This window comes from Bactrocera oleae, chromosome 3 (genome assembly GCF_042242935.1).
Source record: "Bactrocera oleae isolate idBacOlea1 chromosome 3, idBacOlea1, whole genome shotgun sequence".
NCBI lineage: Eukaryota > Metazoa > Arthropoda > Insecta > Diptera > Tephritidae > Bactrocera > Bactrocera oleae.
The window spans coordinates 28,677,440-28,700,151 of record NC_091537.1 but is presented as its reverse complement, the minus strand read 5'-3'; the positions used below and the strand labels follow the sequence as shown (position 1 = coordinate 28,700,151).

At 37.7% G+C, this 22,712-nt stretch overlaps 1 protein-coding gene across 2 annotated transcripts in view; it reads right to left on the bottom strand.

The window, feature by feature from the left end:
- beat-IIIa (beaten path IIIa) overlaps positions 1-22,712 on the bottom strand; it is a 76,303-nt gene that overhangs the window by 20,402 nt on the left and 33,189 nt on the right. For both annotated transcript variants that reach the window (XM_036375436.2, XM_014238654.3), the window contains exon 3: positions 1,262-1,470. In XM_036375436.2, the coding sequence (XP_036231329.1) occupies positions 1,262-1,470 (209 nt within the window). The remainder of the gene's footprint in view (positions 1-1,261; positions 1,471-22,712) is intronic.

The following is a 22,712-nucleotide window of genomic DNA, read 5'->3' as shown; positions in this document are numbered from 1 at the left end:
GACTCTTCAAGTTCTGAGAAGAAATTCCAAATATATACAAGTAGTATATTAGTTCCTTTCATCTATGTGTATATGTATCATTGAAGCGCCTATTCCTCTTGCGCTAAAATATATTGAGGAAACTTTTCGCTTTTACTGCCACGAACTGTTGCACGTTTTTAAGAAATCATCATTAACATAATCATTATTGTGTGGCAACATTAATCATTGTCGGACTGACGGTGCGAAAAATCAGCAGAAAAATTACCAAGGAACTTGTTTATGTAAGTGCCTGGAACCCACTTTGGTATGCACATCTATTATAGTTTATATGTATGTGTGAGAGTGCCAATGTGTGTTTCGACTTTCGAGTGGCACGTACAATTTCAGCAGACCGCAAAAAGCAAAAAGGTACCGCAATATTCTCCCCCTAGAGTTTATTGGCTGACTGCCTGTGCGGCTGTTGGCCGCTCGTGGTGGCGCAAAAGTCATGTTTCTTATTGGTCATTATTATAGCGGTGTGTAAAACCATTGCAATAAATTGCAATAAAACTGAAATTAAATTTTTTATTAACCTACTATTTGCAGTATGTGGAATATGGAATTCGACTGAGTGTTCGATTGCTTGATACTCAGTGTGGTGAATGTTTCATTCATGCTGTATGCAGCTGGTTAAGGGCAATCGCTAAGGACACTGGGGACCGAATGCAAAACAGGCACGTTTCTTACTGCCATCGATTTAAATTGCCAAAGCGCAATGCGAGAAAAATTGTCTGCTATAATATTAAACGAATACAAATGGGATAGACAGCGTTGGTGCCATAAATAAGTACACACACTGGAAAATGAAATTATAAAGATTCAAATGAGGATGCTACGAAGTTCAGCTTGTAACTCTCGAAAGTGGATATAAATATATTGTAGCTTTCATATGCCGGAGAATATATTTTTGAATTATGTACTTGAAGAGTAGCTTTTTGAATAATAAAATAAGATTAAATGTTATTATGAGATACCCTTAAAAAATATTTCCTATTTTAATTAGGCTGTTCCTAAGCTAATAATTTTGACAGAAAATTTAAACAATAACATTGTATTTACCCAATCTTCACGAGTTTGCTTTCCTTCATTTCTCTCTTAATAAACAAGCGCGCTTGCATACATACACTCATACAAATATGCAACATATATTTTACAAGTGTATACAACTGCTTATAATATTCATCTTCCCTTTTCTTTTGTTCTTTCATCATCAAAAACCTTCAAGTGAGTGAGTACTTACATCCACATTGACACCGGGCAAGGGAAATGCTTGTCCTGGCGGCTTATCACGCGGAACATAACGGTAAAACTCATGTCCATCCTTGTACCATTTCACCGAGTACAATGACTCGCCGTCCAAATTATAGCGGCAGCCGAGTACCGCGCTCTTGAAACGCATTATATGATTGGGTATTTTTACTTCCGTCATTGTGAGCGAGTTGGATATGTCTGGAAAAGAGAAAAATATTGTTTTAGAAATTGTAAGATAATTTAAAGAAGATTGAATTCCTTATATTAATTTTGTAAATAAATAAATAGTTATTATAAAAAGTATAAATATTTTTTAAAAAATATATATATTGTCTGTATACTCCACAGGTCGTTGATACCACTATCCTATATTATTGTACTCGTCGTTTGTTTCGTCCCCTATTGGAAACTTGCGTGTCCGCTAGTTTTCTATATGAAATAGAAATCGCGTTGCCCTTCTATGGCGACTATCCAAAATTGGTTATTGGCGAGTTTCAAAATGCTCGCAAGCCGATTTTTGAGGAGCCAGACCTAGGTGCCCCGAAAGCGGCTACCATGGAAGACAACGTGACTAAAGACCATGCCCCTGTATGGGTAGACAATTGATTGGAGATGCACAGATAGCTAAGGCAGTAGGCATCTCAAAAAACCGCATGGGTCACATCCTTCACGAAATATTGGCCGTAAGAAAACTTTTGGCGCGGTGGGTGCCGCATTTCATTCCAAACAGCTTCCGAAAACTTCACTTGGAACATACCAAGGTACATCGAAACAGCAACGCATCTGCTTTAAAGAATTATTGGACCGAATCGAGGAAAAACTTTCTCTATTTGGCTACGAAAAAAGTACTTTTTCACCATTGCAACGCAACGGCTTACAGTTCCGCCGTGACCAAATTGATCGAATTAGGCTATGAACTACTGCTTCACAGTATTCTCCCTATTTCCCCTATGCGACTACGTTTTGTATCCAAGCTTCAAAAAGTCACTTATCGGGTAGATATTTGTGTCGAATAAAAGGGTGATTACCCCCTCGAAAACTTATTTTGCATCCCTGGAGGAGGCTATGGTTGAGAGGTTTTTTTTTCTTCCAAAATTTTAATTTTTCTTTTATTGCATAAACTTTTTCGAACCGCCCCCATATAGGTATATGCATAACTTTATATACCAACCATATTAGATAGTTAGTTAAAAGGGGTAATTCTAAGTAACTACGTTCGGCTGGAGGAGTATTTTGCATTTTTGTTCCCAAATAAAATTAAAAACCATAATTTTAAAATTGGTCTGATTATAATCTTAACAGAGCTTCTCAACATACGACAGATGAGATGACTTTAGTACCATAGGCGTCAACATACAACTAGACATTGGCACCTAAAAGTCACCAGGTAATGACTTACCTTCACTAGAAACATCAGAAATTTTATGGCATCTTTACTCATTTACAAAAATTATATGGCATTTGTAGGCATAAACAAAGCTTTCAAGCTGCGCATAGTTGCATATTCATGACTGCAGTTTGCCACACTTATAAGCTTTTTTTGAAAGCTTATTTCATTAAAGGGAAACAGCAGTGTCGGCTTTTATTCACAGCAACAGACTCTAAGGAACGACGCATCTATAAGGTAGGCACCCAGATGCATAATTCAGCTAGATTGCGACAATGCTTAGACAACGTAAATAAGTCGTCACACCTCTAGACACGAACGCCGGACTTGAATGCTTCAAAAAAAGAAGGCTAAAAGGAAATGTTGGAGCAACTACGAAAACTACGACAAAGTCTAAGCGCGCATCCGTCGCAAACACACACGTGCAAACGCGCGTGCTGTATTGACTGACAGTCAGAGTTCAATAACAAAGGGTCATTAGTAGTAGTGGTGGTAAACGGGGCGGCTGCACAAACAATGGACATTTAAGCCCGAATGAAATATCATTAACTCTAGCAGAGCCTTGCCATTGTACCACAGCCAAGTTGAGATGAATGAAGTATACCTACAACTCTATCAACGCCGCCAAAGCTTACATGGCAGCAGTCACTGCAGCACAAAAATAAAAGCGTAGAATAGCAAAGCATTTGCTTAGCAAGGCGAAATTGCATAGAAGAGTGGCGCATTAGAAGGTGAATTCTGTTCACTTGTCGCAGGGATAAACCCACACACACACACGCATGAACTTGAATGCAAATAAGTGTTTGCATGCACTGCGTCAACTTCGTAATTGCGTGCATAGATGAGTGTATGTGTGAGAGAATTTTGTTGTTGTTGCTGTATTCGTGTGCTAACGTATGACATCAAAAGATAAACTTATGCTGGTGCGCACCTTTTGCTGGCAAAACAAATTATGCCCGCTAGTACGGCATATTTCGCCAGAACACAGTGAGATGTACAATCATATGTGAGTAAGTGTGTGTGTGTAGTGCGCATCTAAGACACGTTGTTTATTCGAACTTTACAAGCAGTGTAAGTTATGTGAGAGCCGATGTGTCATTTGCGTGCATTAGCATGCGCTTGAAAGTTTCTCCTTGCGTCCTTTCTAAAAGCAGCACAAAAGCAACAATCTGAGTCTGCAGCGACAATAGGAACAACGCAGGATTTATTGGTGACGGCAGAGAGGAATAGCGATTAACTATTGCAGCTGTTATCTGTAATTTAAACGTGTGCGCACATAAGGGCATGAAAAGAAATATTTAAAAAAATCACCTGCATCAAAGTACACGTGACAGAAGTGAATAGTTCTTTACCAAATATTAAATACTAAATTACAGTAACCATCACACTTACAAGTGGATCAGTTAAAAAATTTGGCAATGAGAATGGATTAACCCACTTTTAGTTGAATTTTCGCATTTGTGAACTAAACTAGGCCCTAAACGTAATTAGCTGCAGTTTAACAAAGGGCGCAGTCGGGATAAAACCACGTTTGTTTTCGTACTGATGTCATCAGATTATTAATTTTACAATATATAATGTAAACACCAATAAAGAGAAAGATATATTTAAAAGTTGCCAAAAAAGTGTAACTGACAACTATCATTACAAAACGTTCGAAATCTATCCCGAATAAACGGTATAACGGAAAAGTACTGATCTTATGTTAGATATCCCAATGCTATTAAATGAATATGTTTTCTTCACATAAATATGGTTTGGATCTTAAAATGGATATGAGTAGTTCATGTCTTTTCTAAGGTCAGATGTACCCTACATAATTATTTTGTGGACTCTATACTCATAGGTATCTCTGAATATGAAAAATATCTTAACCCGGTTAGATCTATTATTTTTTATACTTTCGCAACATGTTGAAAAAGAGTATAATAGCTTTGAGCACCTAATGATTGTTTGTTAATCGAAATAGATATGAAGGTGTGCATACAGCTACTTATAGTATGACGAGACAAGTTGAAATCCGATGAAAACGTATAAGACGCGAAAACTAAGCCAAAAATAAAGCTACAAGCTCTAATTTGATGCACCGAATAACAGTAGAAAGAGCCATCTGTGGTTTGAGTATCTTTAAGAAATGGTGTGGTTCCGCCCCTTATCAAGTTTAATGTAGATATCTTACATACCGCTAAATCTATATTAATCATATTCGCTGAGGTTAAATATTTCCGGTACCTCCTCCGACACTATGAAAATGGGTGGACTTGGACGAAAGTCCCACTTTAAATATAAAACAATGGGTAAAATTCCATATCCGATGAACTACTGGACCAATTTTAATCGAATTCGGAGCATTAGATTCTTTGGCAAGCCTCTACCACGGTGTAAAAATATACGAAATTGGATCACTTCCACGCCTACTACTCATATAACACAACTTTAAATTTTAATTCTTTCACTTTATATAATACAAATGAAGCAGCAATAAATATTTCGAGATAAAGCTTTCCACAAAGAGTGCCTTTAAGTTACGACATTTCAAGTCCAAAAATATTTGAAATCGAAGCCTCTGATGCTGAATATGTGAACCCGAGCTCCTTTGGTTCCTATGGTTGTATTTGTGTTTTAAGGCTGTGAGTAAGGATGAAAATTTGATGATTTGTGTGTTGATTTGCGTAAAGGAAATTCAGAAAGTGGTTTGAAAGGGAAAAGTGTCCGACTCTGGTTGCCGGTTGTTCGTTCATGTTAAATAAAAGGGAAGGGTCAAAAAGAAAGGTTGCCAAAAAAAGCAACAAAAGTTTTCGCATCTGAACTCAGATTTAGGTGACTAGTTTGCTCCAATTTCCTTCCAGTAAACTGCGATTTGTGGAATTCTGCGCAGTGGCGAACATGAACCTTTCGAAAACACTTTATAGGGTCTTATTGCGCTATGTACATTCCTTTTGAATTTTATATAGAAGATGTTTAAGAAATAGAATGCAGAATCCTTGCGATTTATATTTTCAACCGTGTGTCTAGCAGTCTTTCAAGAAACTGCTTATTTAGTCCAGTAATTAGAACCAAGGGCTCGGCCTGAGTTACATTTACGTAATCATAAACATTCAACAAAACCTACTTTGGCAAACGAAAACGATATTTTTTTTTTAAACGCACTGTACCTACTAACCGGGATGTAGAGCAGGTTCGCCTCCGCGTGGTGCATCCTGGGTAACGCCAAATGACCTGCGGCCTTTACGGCCTTTTTCTTGAACTCCTGATCTGACCTTTCCTCGACCTGGACATAGCTTGGACAATTAGATGGATTCGGTTGAATCCTGGGCTGGTGGTCTTGGTATTCTGTCACCTGAGTATGCAGGGGTGATACCCTGCAGAAATGTCTGATAGGCTAATGCCAAGGTCGCCTCCGTCCCGTTAAATCCATGGCAGGCCACGGAGTACGTTCCCCTCCCGTCATCATTAAGTTGGTGTGGTAGGTGTTTGTTGAGATGACTCCTTCTTTGCGCTGGTCGGCTCTGAACGCATTGCCTCATAAGGGCGTGCGTCAATCCTCGCCTTGGCCTCGTAACTTAGACAACCTTGGGACCATAAAAGGCGACTACCTTTCCGGAAGATGGATAGCGGCTCTGAGTGGAGACCCAACAAGAACAATATGCTAACAGACAAAAACAATAAGGATGAGGGAGGAAGCGGGTCGAAACCGACCTCCGCTGTAGTGGACGGTTCCCTGGGGGGACACTTTCACCCAGAGGGACGAAAACGTCCCCGGTTAAGGGTGAGAAAGGTAATCCAGGGGGTGCTTGGCGTACCGTCACGGGGGGCGGTGAGGCAGGGGGGGTCGGCAGGAGTCTTCCGACAGCAAACTTGGGTAGGGCGGAAGTGCGAGGCGGAATCGCCAGCACTAGCAGAGGAACCTCTGCTAAGTTCATGGGGGTCATGGGGTCCTCGACGAACGCTAAGGGCCCAGTGGGGAAGCGAGTGACTTCAGCTAAAAAGCTGCCGGTAAAAGCTCTCATGTCGGTGCAAAAGATTTCAGACCCATCAGCCTATCCTCGTTTCTGTTGAAAACGCTGGAGAGACTTATGGATCTGTACATTAGGTGCAGAATACCGAGGGGTAAACTGTTACGGGCGCAGCATGCCTATATCAAGGGCAGCTCGGTCGACACTGCTTTGCATGATGTAGTGTCGTGGCTGGAGACAGCGCTGATGCACAAGGAATTTGCAGTGAGCACCTTTCTCGACATCGAGGGGGCCTTCAATAACGTGCGGCCAGAGACAGTGCTTAAAGCCCTCGAAAAGTTTGAGGTGGAATCGAACCTCAAACACCTCATTTGCAGTCTTCTTTGCGACAGAACTGTCGTAGCGGAGTGGAGTAGTGCCAAGTCAACCAGAAAGGTTAATAGGGGAACTCCGCAGGGTGGAGTACTCTCACCACTGCTCTGGATATTGGTGGTAAACGACCTACTTATGGAAGCTGGGCTTGTGAAGAGGTCCGAACAAGGACACGCCGCAATTCTCTCCTCCTTCACCTGCATTCCTGAAAATTTGGATCACTGCGTCACAGTGGCCACTCGAGGCGGCTTTTTCTCTGCTCATATCCCGACGAGGGAGATGTAGAGGGGAAGAAGCCGCTGGAGAAGAGGCGCGGTGAGTTTTTTCACGGATGGGTCGAAGCTAGGAGGGAAAGTTGGAGGGGGGGGTTTTCTGTAAAGAGCTCTCCGTCAATCTTTGCTTCAGGCTACCGGACCACTGTAGCGTTTTTCAGGCGGAAGTGACCGCGATCAAGGTGGCAGTAGAAGTACTGTCACGTAGTGTAGCTTCGTTTAGAGAGGTGAGCATTCACTCCGACAGCAGAGCGGCAATACAAGCCCTGAGTGCGCGAACCGTGCATTCAAAGCTAGTCAAGGAGTGTCTGTCCTCGCTAGAATTAGCATCAGGGTACTTCAATATCAGGCTCGTTTGGGTGCCTGGTCACAGCGGAATCGCTGGGAATTGCAAGGACGATGAGCTGGCTAGGGGGGGTACCCTTGCCCCGCTCACATCGGAATGTGATCGAGTTGGTTCTACACTAACGTCTTGCATTCTGGCTCTGGACCAATGGACCTCGCATGCGCTCAGCAGACGCTGATCGACGACCAGCTCCTGCGCGACTGCGCGATCCTTCTGGCCGAGAGTGGATCGCAGGAGGTCGGGGGATCTTCTCGCCTTGAACAAAGTTCACCTCGCCGCCATGGTAGGAGTTCTCACTGGGCACTGTCCAATGGGAACTCATGCGGTGCGGCTTAGAATACTACCCGATGGCAGTTGTCAAAGCTGTATGGAGGAGGGTGAAGTGGAAACATCCCGGCAGTTTCTCCTCCATTGTCCGGCTTTTGCTAGGTTGAGATTGAAACATCTCGGCAATCACACTTTGGCGGACCAGAAGATCTGGCCGAAACAGATATTGGCCGTCTCAACAAGTTTGTCATAGGCACAAAGCGCTTTGTCGACATGTAAGGGTCTATTGATCCGGCTCATAGGAGTTTTGGGTACCACAACGGACCGGCGTTTAAGCTGTCCAAGTGTGTTCCTTCTTAGGATCGTTGATCCTTCTTAGGATCGACCCTTTAACCTAACCTAACCTAACCTACCTACTAACCGTTTACATTTGCTTATGTTTACATTACTTACTACAAATAAAATTTCGCACATAGAGCAGTAAATTATTTCAAACGCGTTGGTTATTTAAAAACTTGTATTTCTACAGCGATTGCTTAAACATGACTCGTTGCTCCATAAATATAATTTTAACTTTCCTTTTCAATGTGTATGTAAATCACATTAATGCATGTGTGCACTTATATGAATGTGTGTGTGGATATGTAGTTTCTTAGTATTTTCACTTTTTCACTAGCGTGACGCCGTCAACATTTTTCCCGCCTTGTCTACCGTTTATTTGTTCGGTTGCCTCATGTTTGCGCTTTTCGCCGTCTTCTCTGTTGGACGCGGCGTGCGTGTGTTAGTACTGCCGCGAGGCAATCATGGCGACGCAGCTCTTGAACAGTGAAGCCAAGAGAAGAAAACAAGCAATCGCTTTAGAATTATTTTCCCTACATATTTATGAAGAACGACGCGTGCTGCAGCAGCGCCTTGTGGCAGCAACTATGTAGAAAATCAATTTCGTTCTTCATTTGCAGTTGGCAATTTGCATAATAAGGTCGTTTGGCGCAATTTACATGTGAATGTAATAAATTCTTCCTGTGTGTGAATGTATAAAACAGAGAGTGTGTGGGTGTGTGTACAGACACAGCGTAATTTGTGTTATTGTTATTATTTTATAATTGCACACATATGTAAATGTACATATATGTATGGATGATTAGGCAGTCTGTCGCCTTCGAAGTTCGCTTTGGCATAAATGATTTGTTTGTATTTGTTGGCATATTTAAGGATCTAATCAAACCAGATATCTTAAAAGTAACAGTTTCCGTTGTGCTTGTTTGAAAGCTGTGGTGTCGTTCGGACACAAATTTGGTTCTTACATGATGGTTTCGATTTATACATGTGATTTAATACTGATCCACTTCTGATGTTGAAAGTCTTTAGCTTTTGCATTATGTTCGGAGCAAAAAAAGTTTATTTTTCAACTAATTTTTAGGTAAAAATTTACATTTCCCTACAAACAATTCAATTTCATTTCATATTGGAAAGTAATTTTTTATGAGGTAAATTATTTTAGAAATCTACTAGCAAATGCAATTGTTTTGTTATCACACAGTATGTCATCAACTTCAGAGCTCGTAGAATCTCCTACTTCCACAATATTATTTCAAGGAGATGTCATATTACTCTTCAGATTAGGTCATCTTTTCGGAGTCAACTTTTCGAAAGTAAGAATTGATTTTTTGAAATTTCCTACTTATAAAAAGTGTAACTAGTCCGGAAATTACTTTTTATACTCTCGCAACCTGTTGCTACAGAGTATAATAGTTTTGTTCACCTAATGGTTGTTTGTATCACCTAAAACTAATTGAGTTAGATATAGGGTTATGTATATATAAATGATCAGGATGAAGAGACGAGTTGAAATCCGGGTGACTGTCTGTCCGTCCGTCCGTCCGTCCGTGTAAGCTCTAACTTAAGTAAAAATTGAGATATCCTTATGAAACTTGGTAGACATGTTTCCTGGTACCTTGAGACGGTTGGTATTGCAGATGGGCGTAATCGGACCACTACCACGCCAACAAAACGCCATTAATCACATGGGCGTGGCACAGCCCACTTTTAGGTGAAAACCCATATCTTGAGATCTGCTTAACCGATTTCAACCAAATTCAGTGCATAACGTTCTTTTCATATTTCTATGTTATATTGTGAAAATGGGCTGAATCGGTCTACAACTACGCCTATTTCTAATGTAACACCATTTTCAATTCCATCTGATTCTTTCACTTTCCACTATGCATATCAAGCAACAATGATTATATCGGGGTAAAACTGTACGTGAATAATACGTTTAAAGTATGCCACCTTGTGACCAAAAATTGTCTAAATCGAACCAAAACTGTTCAAGCCCCTAGGTACTAAATATGATGACCCCTATAGTTCACCTTCTACCGAAAATATCAGCCAATCCACAAAGAAATCTCAAACGAGTATATAATTTGCGAGAGTATAAAATGTTCGGTTAGATCCAAATTTAGGCCTTCCTTACTTGTTTAATTTCAATTATCTTTTTTGGTCTATGAAAAATTTGGCCTTATGCCGTTTTTGTTCAATTTTGAACTTTGGCAAACACTTATCTAAATAATAAAAGCGACGTATTGTAGACTTGACTAGAAATTATTATTAGTATCATACCGAGCTCACGAATAAGTTAGGTTAGGTTAAAAGTTCGATCCTGTTACAAGCGCCAATAGAGATTTCACTTGGACAGCTTAGAATGCCAGTCCATGGATATACCTAAAACTTCTCTAGGTATATTGATCATTAAAACTTCATACTACTTCGACAAAGCGATTTGGGCCTACCACAAAATTGTTAAGGCGGCTAATACCAGTTGGGCTATCTCTCCTGGTTTGCCGAAAGTATGACTGTCGAAATGTTTCAACTTCAGTCCGGAAAAACTGGACAATGGAGGAAAGAGCGCCTGTATGTTTCTACTTCACCTTCTTCCATACTACTTGGACAATGGCGTCTGAGAGGAGTTTTAGCATTACCGCATGGATCCTATTGAACAATGAAGTTGTGGCAAGCTGATACTTGCTAAGAGCAAGTAGGTCATCTTATTAATACTTAAAAGTTTGTGAATAAATCGAGCGAAAATCACACACATACTTTAGATGACACCACTTTTGTAAGTACGAGTAGCATTAGCGACACTTAGAAGTATTATTCGGAATGTAGAAGCATTTGAAAAGACAGTTCCAGACGATTAGAACATTCTTTGCTTGCCTATGCCTGGGACTCTTGTGCAGATTCTGTGGGTATAAGTGTTTTTTTGTTTTTGACATATGGCTGTACTCTCGGAATCAGTTCAATGTTAAAAAGTGAAGAGTGGAGAGGAAAATAAAAAACAAATCTTCACATAAATAAAATAATTAAGAATAAGAAATATAAAAAAGTTAGACAGGAGTAATGGAAAATTTCTTTACAAAGCACATAACTGTAAAGAAAAGAGTTGTTGGCACAAGAGAAATAAAATATGTGCGCTGGCTGTAAGAAGGAGTTTCGTAGAAGAAGCAATTTCATGCATCGTTTAATTTTCATTCGGGTTTAATTTGTGCCGTTTTGCGCTTTTGCCTTCATTACTTTAGTTTTCTACAAAATGCCGCCTTGCCATCTGCTCATCTTCTATGTCTCTCCTTCAATGTACTATATATAATATATAAGTACGTACATACATATATGGTGGCGTGTAAGCCCATTATGTTCTTATGACTTCGAAAATTCTGTATATTATATGTATATTTGTGTGTTGTGAAACACTTCTTGCCCAGCTTGCATTTGAATAAATTTATTTAATTTTATTTTTTTCCATAGCAAACTATTTCACTACTACAAGTACAATACTTTATTTGTTTGACTGCTATACATACATATTCGTACATTTATATGTAGTAGCGAATTTGTTTTAGAATATTTCTTCATAGCGCCTTTAAAAATGAAAATATTTATTTTTTCCTTGACTGCCTCGGCAAAAATTGCCAAGAAGTTAGAATTGATGAAAATTTACAAAATAAAATTATATGAAGCGCATGGTAATGTGCACGCCCCTCCAACTAATAAAATCCGTTGTTTTGTGATTTCTCTCCAGATTCATACATATATGTATATACAATATACACATGCACACATGCATACAAATATATATTATGTGTGTATGTTCAGCTCAGTTGTTGGTGTTGTCGATGTGTTGTTTTTCTCTACAGCTGCTGAAGTTGTTGGTGTGTATGTATACAATGTTGCTAGCTTGTGTGTTGCATGAAGCTAGAAGTTGTGTTCATTCACCATTCTATCCTTGATACAATTGTTGTGTTTGTTGTATTTATTGTTGGTGTCAAAGCCGGTGTTTATTTGTTTTAAATTGCTTCAACTGCTGCACATACTCCCGCAATTGTACATTTCAGCATTTGTCGGTCTATTCATTGTTTTTGCTATGTTTCAGCAACAAAAACTTTGATTGCGCAAACATACATATGTACGTACATACAAGTATAGTATGTATATCTGTATGCAAAGTGCTTATTTGGTATTTATTTACACATTTCTTCTTCGTTTCATTCTTTGGTCTGCCTAAGCCTTTTTGTCAAATTGCCTGGAATTTTATGAACTTAATTCTTTATTTTTGCAATGGTAATTTTTCGAGTTGGAAATGCCGGCTTAAGTGCCACTTTAAAATGTCATAAAACAGTAGCAAAAAACACTCATTTCAGCCATAACATGAAACCTAATGATCGGTAAATAATAGCAAACTTTTGTATTGGCGAAATTGTTCACTTTCAACTCTTTTTCGACCCATAAGATCATATGTTTTCAGTTTCTTTAGCAACATTTTGGGTAAAGCTATAAATTTGCCTTTCTGCATTTGTTGATAATTAATAGCTTTTGATAAAAAATCATATGACAAAAAATTTTGTTATTAAAAGAAATAAATGTTTCAGTGTTCTGATCGATATAGTCGTACGGCATTCCAATGGGGCATTATTAGTATAAGTATTCAAGCATTTTGCACTTTAGTAGGTATATTTATCTGTACGAGAAACGACATCGTACTTCGAGAACAACAATGGAAGGATTCAGTAGTCGTTACCTTTGATGATTAGTGATCCACGAAAATGTATGGTGCTCAAAGTGTAAAATATATTGGGATGTAACTTGTCCTGATATGTCCAAATAAATGAACTCCGTTCCTATATACATATAAACATAAACCGTAAATTGCGCTCACAATTTTTTTCCTATATTATATAATTAAAAAAAATATATTTAGTTCTACTTGATTTGAGTCAAAGGTATAGGAAACTCGCAAAGTTCGAAAACGGACGTAGTCGAGAGACGGAAAAAGCGATTACCAAGTGTAGTGAGTTTAAAATTCAAATATATGAACAGTATTAAAACTGTATTCCTTTGCACTTTCTCAAAATATATTTCAACATATCTTTCAATATATTAAAATCTACAATCGCATTAACTTTAACATTCAACATTCATAAAAGTAGCCTTACAAGCAAATATATCGCTTTTTTGTTCGCTCGCTTAAAACTAGACCAAACTTTTTTTAATTGCATTAAAACATAGTTTTATTAAACGTTTAGAAAATCTGTATAGAAATAAAAGAGCTGTGCAAAAATATGCTGCAAGTGTTGAACAAATATGTTTACATACAGGTAAGTACAGGTATAGGTACACACACAAATATGCATTGTAATTGCCGTAAACTGGCAGTATCAACTAGCGGTGAAAAAGCCCAACACTAACCAACTGTATACACACGACACCACAAAGAGTTTTAACGATTTTCGGTGTCACTTCGGGCGCTAACTACAACAGCAACAATATTACACAGGTACATACACAACGAACTGGTAATATGAAAGAAGAGGGTGGAGGGAACAGGGGAACACACACGGCAAGAAGCTTTCGCCACTACCTAAAGACTAGAAAATAATGCAACCATTTTGTAAGCTACAAATAACTTGCACAGAAAGGCAGCAACAATGCGTGGCAAAGCCTGAAATAACGGAAGCAAAATAATAACAACAATAATAATGAGAATTTATGATGATGTTCGTAGCATATGTATGTGACTAAGGGCGTTATGGGTGCGGATGGCGGAGTAAAGAGCGAAGTTTGTCGCCAGCATCGTGTGTATATGTGTGATGTGGTGCGAAAACAGCTCAGTGACGCTCATAAAATGGCAAAACTGAAAAGTTGGCGACATGTGTGGCTTATATTGCCAAAGTGGCGCGCTGGGTTGCTGCGCTAGTTGCACTACTAAATGTCAGTCAACATGTGGAAAAGTGTCATTACACGCCAACAACGTCGGGCGATTTGATCAGCTGTGCATGATGTAGTTGCCACCGCACACTCCAATATACAGAGCGTCAAACTGACTGACTAGCCGCCTAATGTTCCACATGTTGCTGCACGGGTATAAAGGAGTTGCGTTATTGTATGGTAGCAAGCGTGACGCTGGGCGGAGTTGACTTGCATATTTTCATAGCAAAAATTTATTACCTTCATACATTATCGACTGCATATGTAAATTTGTACTTACCCTTGTTGCTAAGTGTTTATTGCATGTTGTTATATGCAGTTTTTATTTACGTGGACAAATTTGTATACATTCATATGAATAAATACTTTTACTGTTGCAAGGAAGTATGTATCAAAAAAAATTTTTATAGTAAAATTTAGCTGGAAAACATGCCTCTGTTTAGAAGAGTTCAGGTGATGGCCCCACATAGGTTAAAGTTATCACTGCTGTACAATCAAAAATTATGGGACAAAAAGCAATAATATAGAAGGGCAATAGTGTGATTTAGTACTGATATAAGATTTTAATACCTGACAAATATTTTGGTTAGGAATGCTACAGCTAGAGACCTCTGTCCGTTGTGATGTCGAAAACTCCTAAGTATGAATCAAAAATGTCGACAAAGTGCCAAGAGTCTGCTACAAATTTATTAAGGTGGCTAACATCAATTCCAGCCCATTGGATAAGTTCGAAGAAAGTAGGGCAACCGAGATGCTTCAACCGTAGTCTGGCGAAAGCTGGACAATGGAGGAGTAAGCATTTATACGTTTTACCTTGTTCAGCCAGGAAATCTATCATTGCAGTGATGTGAGCATTGCTAAAAGCTAGTAGTTAAATAGACCATTTACTTTGCTGACCAACGCTTGCTGAGCTCGCGCGAAACTCATAGATCCAACGCCAGAACGCACGAAGACAAGGGAACACCACCTAGTTCTCATCTGGATGGGATTTGGTAAGGGTGTCCTTTCTTTTAAGCTCATTGGTTCTACAGTTTCGAATGATTCCGCTGTGATCAGGCACCCAGACAAGTGTAATACGGAAGTAGCTTGATGCTACTGCTAGTGAGTTCATGCATCCGTTGGTTAGCTCTGATCGCAATGTCAGCGAGCTCAGAGCTCGTATTGCGGTTTTGATATCGGAGTGAATGCATACGTCCCTTAAAGAAGACACACTTCGTAGCTTCGTAGTCCGAAGCAAGGCCAGCTTTTTAAGCGTCGAATAGTATATAGCGAAAGATTTAATATATAATCACTTCGAACAATGATGACCATGAGTCCTGGTAGGTTATCTTGTTGTAAAATCACGAGTTGTCTGCGATCTTTCAGGTCCAAAATGATAATTTATATGAAGTGACTAAAATAGTAACATCGTGGGCGTTCATGAGGTTTTTAAAGAAGATATATTCTTTAAAGTTGTATAGAAGTTATTACAAAAATCAGTAAAACTGTTTTTCCTCCTTAACTGAGAAAAGCGTGGGCAAAGCTGTGGAGACACTCATGTCGAGGAGACCAGTATCCTTGCCAGTAGCTCTTGACCTCCCTGCCTTCCCTTTAATGGTATTATTATGATTTCTTTGATTTGTTGGTGTCATTCTCTTTAACGACTCTTAAAACTCTTGATATTTATTCGATTATTTGATTTTTAGAGATAACTGTAGTTCTTTTGATACTATGAAAGAATTGTTTCTGATTTAAAAAATCTTTATATTTTTCAAGTAAATCCTAAATTAATGCCTTGATAAAACTAACTCTTGCATAACAAGTAAGGAAGGGCTAAGTTCGGACCGAACATTTTATACTCTCGCAAAGCCAAATGGTATACTCGTTTGAGATTTCTTTGTGGGTCTTGCCGCCTTGTTCTATGTTGTCCGATATTTTCGGTAGAAGGTACACTATAGGCACTGGTGTCCACATATTCAGTACCTAGGGCTTGAACAGTTTTGATTCGATTTAGACAATTTTTGGTCACAAGGTGGCATACATTAAACATATTATTAACGAAAAGTTTTACCCCGATATAATCATTGTTGCTTGATTTGCATACTGGAAAGTGACAGAATCAGATGAAATTTTAAATGGTGTTATATGGGAAATAGGCGTAGTTGTAATCCGATTTCGCCCATTTACGCACTATAACATAGAAATATGAGAAGAATATTATGTGCCGAATTTGGTTAAAATTGGTTAAGCGGATTCCAAGATATGGCGCTGCCACGCCCACTGTCTAATTTTGAACGCGGTTACTATAAAGTCATCTCATACTATCCCCGAGATAAAATTTAAAGTCTCTGTTTAGTGCTTGGTTTATCGCGCTTTTAGTATTTTTTAACAGTACCGTTATATGGGGAATGGGCGGGGTTGTCACCCAATTCCACCCATTTTCACACCTTCGATAGAGGTGCTAAAACAATTTGTTCTCAGCAAATTTTGTTATTATTGCTATAGCGGTTTAGGAGACATGCACAATAAACTTATAAGTCAAGACCACGCCCACTTTAAAAAAAATATGCCCATCTGCAACACCAACCGTCTTACGATACCAAGAAACGTACCAAGCTACATAAAGATATCTCAATTTTTACTCAAGTTACAGCTTGCACAGAGTGACGGACAGACGGACGGACGAAGGGACAGACAGTCAACCGGATTTCAACTCGTCTCTTAATCATGAGCATTTATGTATACATAACCCTATATCTAACTCGATTAGTTTTAGGTGATACAAACAACCGTTAGGTGAACAAAACTATTATACTCTGTAGCAACAAGTTGCGAGAGTATAAAAAAGCTAACAGATATTTGCATGCTGTGGTAACAATCTTGGCAAACCGTTGTTATTATATAAACCATGTTGAATAATAAAGTAAAGATTTTGAATGTGACAATAAGTAACTATATTTTATTATTTTCTACGGCGAATATGTTGCTGACAGTGCCAAGTGAAACGCATTCTTAAAATATACTATGTATTGTATAATATGCCGGAAGCTTGTAAATAAGTATTAGAATCTATAAGTTGCAAGAAGATTATGTAATATAGTTTTTTTCTTGCGGATTACACAATAAGGCTACGTATATAATATAGAAAAAATTGTGCTGATTCGAAAGTAGTGAACGTTGGCAACGGCATTCAAGAAAATAACTGAAAAGTTGCGATAGATTTCTTGGCAGCATCTGTTAGCTTCTCTTTGCAAACAACTTTCGACATATTATTTTCAATTCATTTATCGCTATTATAGCTACCAGTTGACTTTTGGGAAAAAAACAAAAATTAACAAAGCTTTTTGCCGTAGAAAAATTTAACTGGTAAAAAACTTATCTTAGGATGGAGTAAATAGTTAGTTAGTAAGTTTAAAATTACAATTCGTGCAAGACTTGGATATAATTATTAATCATTAAGGAAATTTAACAGGATTTCTAATACATCACGTAAGAGTTAAAAGTTTTTTAAAGATAGATATAATCGATACATAATACGTGAAAAAATTTAAATTAAAATAAATTTGCTTTATAAGCTTAATGCACAAACAAAAGGACACCAATAAAATATATAAAAAACCGAATGCGAAAATAAAATCGCTTGCAGAAGTAATAGCTGCAGCTGTGTTTATAGCTCATCAATTTTAAGTATTTATGAAAGCAGACATACATCTCTACCTTACATACATACCTAAAGCTTTCAATATTTATGCAACAGCAACACACAAGCACATACCCTTCTCTAGTTGGAGTCCTCACTGAAACGACTATAAGTCTATAAGTCAAACATAGTAATGCCTGTTTTCATATTTTTCTTTTTTGCTAGCAGTCTAAGTGGAGCAAAAATCAAACACCAACTCACGCCTTCGACAAAATAGCTCAGAATTGATCAATGCATATGCTCATAAAAAGTAATAAAAAGCAAATACTAAAAATATATGACAAACAAACCGAAAAACAAAAGAAAGTACAAATAAATCGGACGCTTCTGATTTGCCATATAAAATACATTGATATGCATATAAATATAAAAGCGCCAAACTGGAATTATTAACACAGAGCTCTGCAACGGTGCAAACACCCTAGAGCCACGGCTATATTTGGGATGGTTGAAAATAAAACAAAATTTACGGCAGCGTTGATTTGGTCATAAAATGCCAAACAATATGAGTTTTCTGCCCCCATTCCAACGGTACTGATATTTAAGCAGCAAAACTAAGTGAATTTTGAATCTACACTGCGTATACAGAACCTTCATTACATGAAGAGCATCATTGTCCTGAAATGCAGGATTCCAGGAAACTTTTGGTGCCTCTATACATAAGTACAATACTATGTGCTTTGTTTGTACGTTCAAGTATAAAAAATATATTATATCATGTGCAATATGTTGATTCGTATACTTGCGCTTGTGCTTGACAGCAGCAGTCATCTTAGCAGCGGCTTCGCATCAATAATGTCATAAACACCCTGAAGCTGACTGGCGAGTGCATAATATCTGTAAGGACACAACTTTCTCTTTAAGCGTAGTGTTTTCTCGACTGGCTTTGACAATAATTTGCACCGATAAAAGAAACAATTGCTTTTTATGCACTGAATGAAGTGCGTCAATGTATTTTGATGTTTTTTTGCACACCTACTACTCAGGAAAATATTCGTTAAATTAGAAAAAAGTGAAAGTAATGAAGTCAAGTGCATAGAAACTGCAGTAGTTCTTATTAAAAAAAAAATACACAAGTGAGTATAAAGTTTATTCTCGCTCCCATCAAAAAAAGTAATATCATTAATATACCAGTCGGTGGAGAGAATTCAATGAAATTTGAGATGTTAGAACACGCTATAATTCTAGCTCTGTACAATACAAATACTCATAAGAGATAAAATAGAAATGAGATAGCTGCAATACTGTCCATAATGTTTCATTAATATATGTATATGGTATAAATCTATTAAGACAAAGCACGGATATACGAACCAATTCAAACGATGGTAAATTGTTGAATTATGCTTAGATTCGCTTCCGCGTTCACTTTATACTGCCGATTTGAATCCATTTAACTTCTCCAGTACTCAGATCTGAAGGGAATGTTCGAACGGAAGAAATTAAACGCAAATGAAGAAGTAGCCGTCAAGACTGGGGTCTACTTACATGACATCTGACCTTGATGACATCTATTTGGAATAATCAAATCGCATTTTTCCAAAAACAAAAAACATATTGTTCTATAAAATGATAGAAACTTTCAGCCTGTTTATTACGTAAGGTCTAATAAAAGGAAATCCGTTATTTTCGTATTAAGTTGAAAGTGTAATTTAGCACAGTTTAAATGATCCGATTTATGTAAAATTTACTATGTTTTGTTCAAAAACTTGTTGCCAATTTGAAGGTATTTCCATAACGCCACTCTCAGAAAAGTATATAGTACTTCTTTTAACTCCGGTAGGAGCGTAATCAAGTATATCATAAAGATGGTCGATTAGCCCATATCTCCTAGTTCGTTGGGCTGCTACCTTGGCCTACGAATCTGCCAAAAAAAACATATCCTTCTGAAGCAAGCCGCTTGCTCCAAAACAGACGCCCGTCTTTGCTGTCACAGTTATGTTAAACAGACGTTACGACCCCTCACGCAGAAGTATTGTGTTAAGTGAATGGTTTTAGCTTTAAGGTACTCAACTTCGACCTTACCGACTTATTAGGCTCTACCAGCAGCTAAGCTACCGCCGGTGACTATTGATGTGTGTATGTGTATTTTTTACCATATGCGTCAAACATATTACCAAATCATCCTGATCGTCTACCGGGCTACCGTTTCTGCTGGCTTGTCGCGACTAGACCACAATCTTTTCCATTATTTTATCCATGTTTTTGATAATTACTCTTCCAGAGGATGTTACATCTTTCTACCCAACCAAAGTTGCGCTGGATTGGCTATTACCATATTAGGACCATTAACAGTATTGACAACTACAAGTCAACCAATAGCAAAACTGTCTGAAAAGTTAGTTTTTAGTCAATAATCTTAAATTTCTATTGCCAAATAGCGTATTCCGATTGCACTTAAACGAATCGAGATACAGATTACTAAAATGTATGTATGATAATGATGAAATGACTTTGCCAGAAGGCGTCTCCGTTATAGATATACATAAGTTTTAAAGTCAGCAGTAACTTTAAATAATATTATTACGTAATTATCCCAGAAAATTCACGATAAATTTAAAATGTAGTTTTGATGATCTGGTGTCGATCCTATCAGACAACTACTCCATACCAGCTAAAGCATTTATATTAACTAGACTTGAATAAAGTCATGAACGATAATTGTGCTCTCAAGATTTGTTTTCTTATGTTAGAGGTATAGTAAAAAAGGTTTTGAGGCCAAAATTTTCCCACGATGGTTACTATTTACGATTTTGAAAAATTCAAAATTTTTAAATTTTCTCTGAAAACGCACCAGTGTTCTTCATATAATATACAGTGGTTTCTGAAATATTAAAGCAATAAACTCATAAACTCGGAAAAAACAGTGAAATTTTTAATTTTGCATAGCTCTTAGGAAATTTTTTTTAACATTTTTTTTCCTTCCAGAACTTTGGTTTATGATAAGATAAAACTTTCCGCCAAAATTAATTCGGATCGGTACAGCTCGCGTCCAACTATATATGTGGAAAATATTGAACCGATAATTTCTAACAACTTTGCTTAATAAGTTATGGGTCTGAAACCGCTTCGAGCCAGCGAGTTTCAAGGCGAAGTTTAGCTCTTAGGAATTATAACAATTTTTTCGTCAATTTTTAATATATGAAATCTAACACACAGGTGTATTTTAATATCGTGCTGATTATATGTTGGAATCATTCATATCAAACAACTGTAACATATACAGCTGTGTTCACAAAAATAGCAGTGCGAGAAATGCAATCAAGTAATGTTATTTTTTTTCAAGTTCCGTTACAATTATTCCAATGTCTACGCGTTGTTGTTGTAGAATGGAATGCGTATAAGGAAGAAACGAAAAAATCCCGTTAGATTTGCGAGATTTAGGCAAATGAAAGCACCAGTCTTTGGCTGTTCATTAAAATAGCAGTGTGTATCTTGATAAGCCAAAAAAATTTTGTTAAGACGTATAATTGATAAAAAGTAAGTGGTTTTGTGTTAGTGACTATTATTAACATTAGAAAACACTAAAATAAATTTATATTTTTTAACTTAGTGGTAGGGGCAAACATTGTACTCCTGAAAAAAGAAATATTATAGTGCAACTAAGAAACCTGGGAAAAACATATAAAGACATCCAAGAAATATGGGGATGTTCAGCTAAAATGATTCATAATGCTTTAAACTTTAAATAAATACCCGAAAATTGTCGTATCCGACGTAAAACCACGCCTCCGATCTATTGTGCGTTATAGCAGGGCGCAGCCTTCTGCATCGCCCAGCAAGATAAAAAATGACTTAAGCTTGAATGTTAGTGGCGTTACTATTCGTCGACATCTTAAAGAACAAAATCTCAAAGCGTCCCATCCACGAAAAGTTCCACTGTTAGCCACCAGACATGTCAAAGCACGTTTGGAGTTCGCCAAAAGTCACCTTAACTGGCCCATTACAAAGTGGCGAAATATTTTATGGGGTGACGAAAGTAAAATTGTTTTATTTGGTGGAAAGGGCTCTAGACAATATGTCAGACGTCCACCTAACACAGAGTACGATCCTAGGAGTGGGCCCTATATTCATGATTGATGGGATCATGGATCGATCTGTATATGTTGGCATATTAGAAAATGTTATGTTTCCTTATGCCAATTGGGAAATGCCACTAAAATGGACGTTTCAACAAGATAACGACCCCAAACATACAAGCAAACTGGTCAAAAGCTGGATGGCATCAAAGCGATTATTAAGTTTTTTTACCTTTCGGTATACTGCCTTTAATTAAAAAGCTAAGAGGGCAACATCATGTAGGATTTTCCTTGAATATATACTTAACAATGAAAATTAGACATTTCCATTATATACTCGTATATACTATATGACATCTGGTAGACATGTAGTACAGGTTTTTCTAACAAACTTCTGTTTATTAAAATTATATGAAAACCACGTTTATGGAGGCAACCGATGCTTCGGAGGCAGTATGTATACTGTATAATATGCTCCATGCAGACATACTGTACGATAATTGTTGGAGTGGGAGTGTTTTTGTCTTCGTACGCTGTTAATAGAATTTCAATGAAATATTTATGCGCACCATTTACGTTCATTGTAGAGTAATTTATCTAAATTAATCCTAATAACTCATCGCACTTGAGCACAATTACACCAATACAAGCGCAGATATACAAATGTTCAAATACCTAGCAAAGCTACAAAAAAAATAAACGAAACAGCAAGGCAAAAGCGTGAATGAGATTTGCAAGTAAGCAGACAAGTGTATGTGAATATGAGTGTTTAACTGCCTTTTATACACATTCATGTCTACTTAGGCATACATACACAACTTAGATGTTTCAATGTATGCGCTGCTTGCACAATTACACATAATGTTGAAGTATAGAAAATT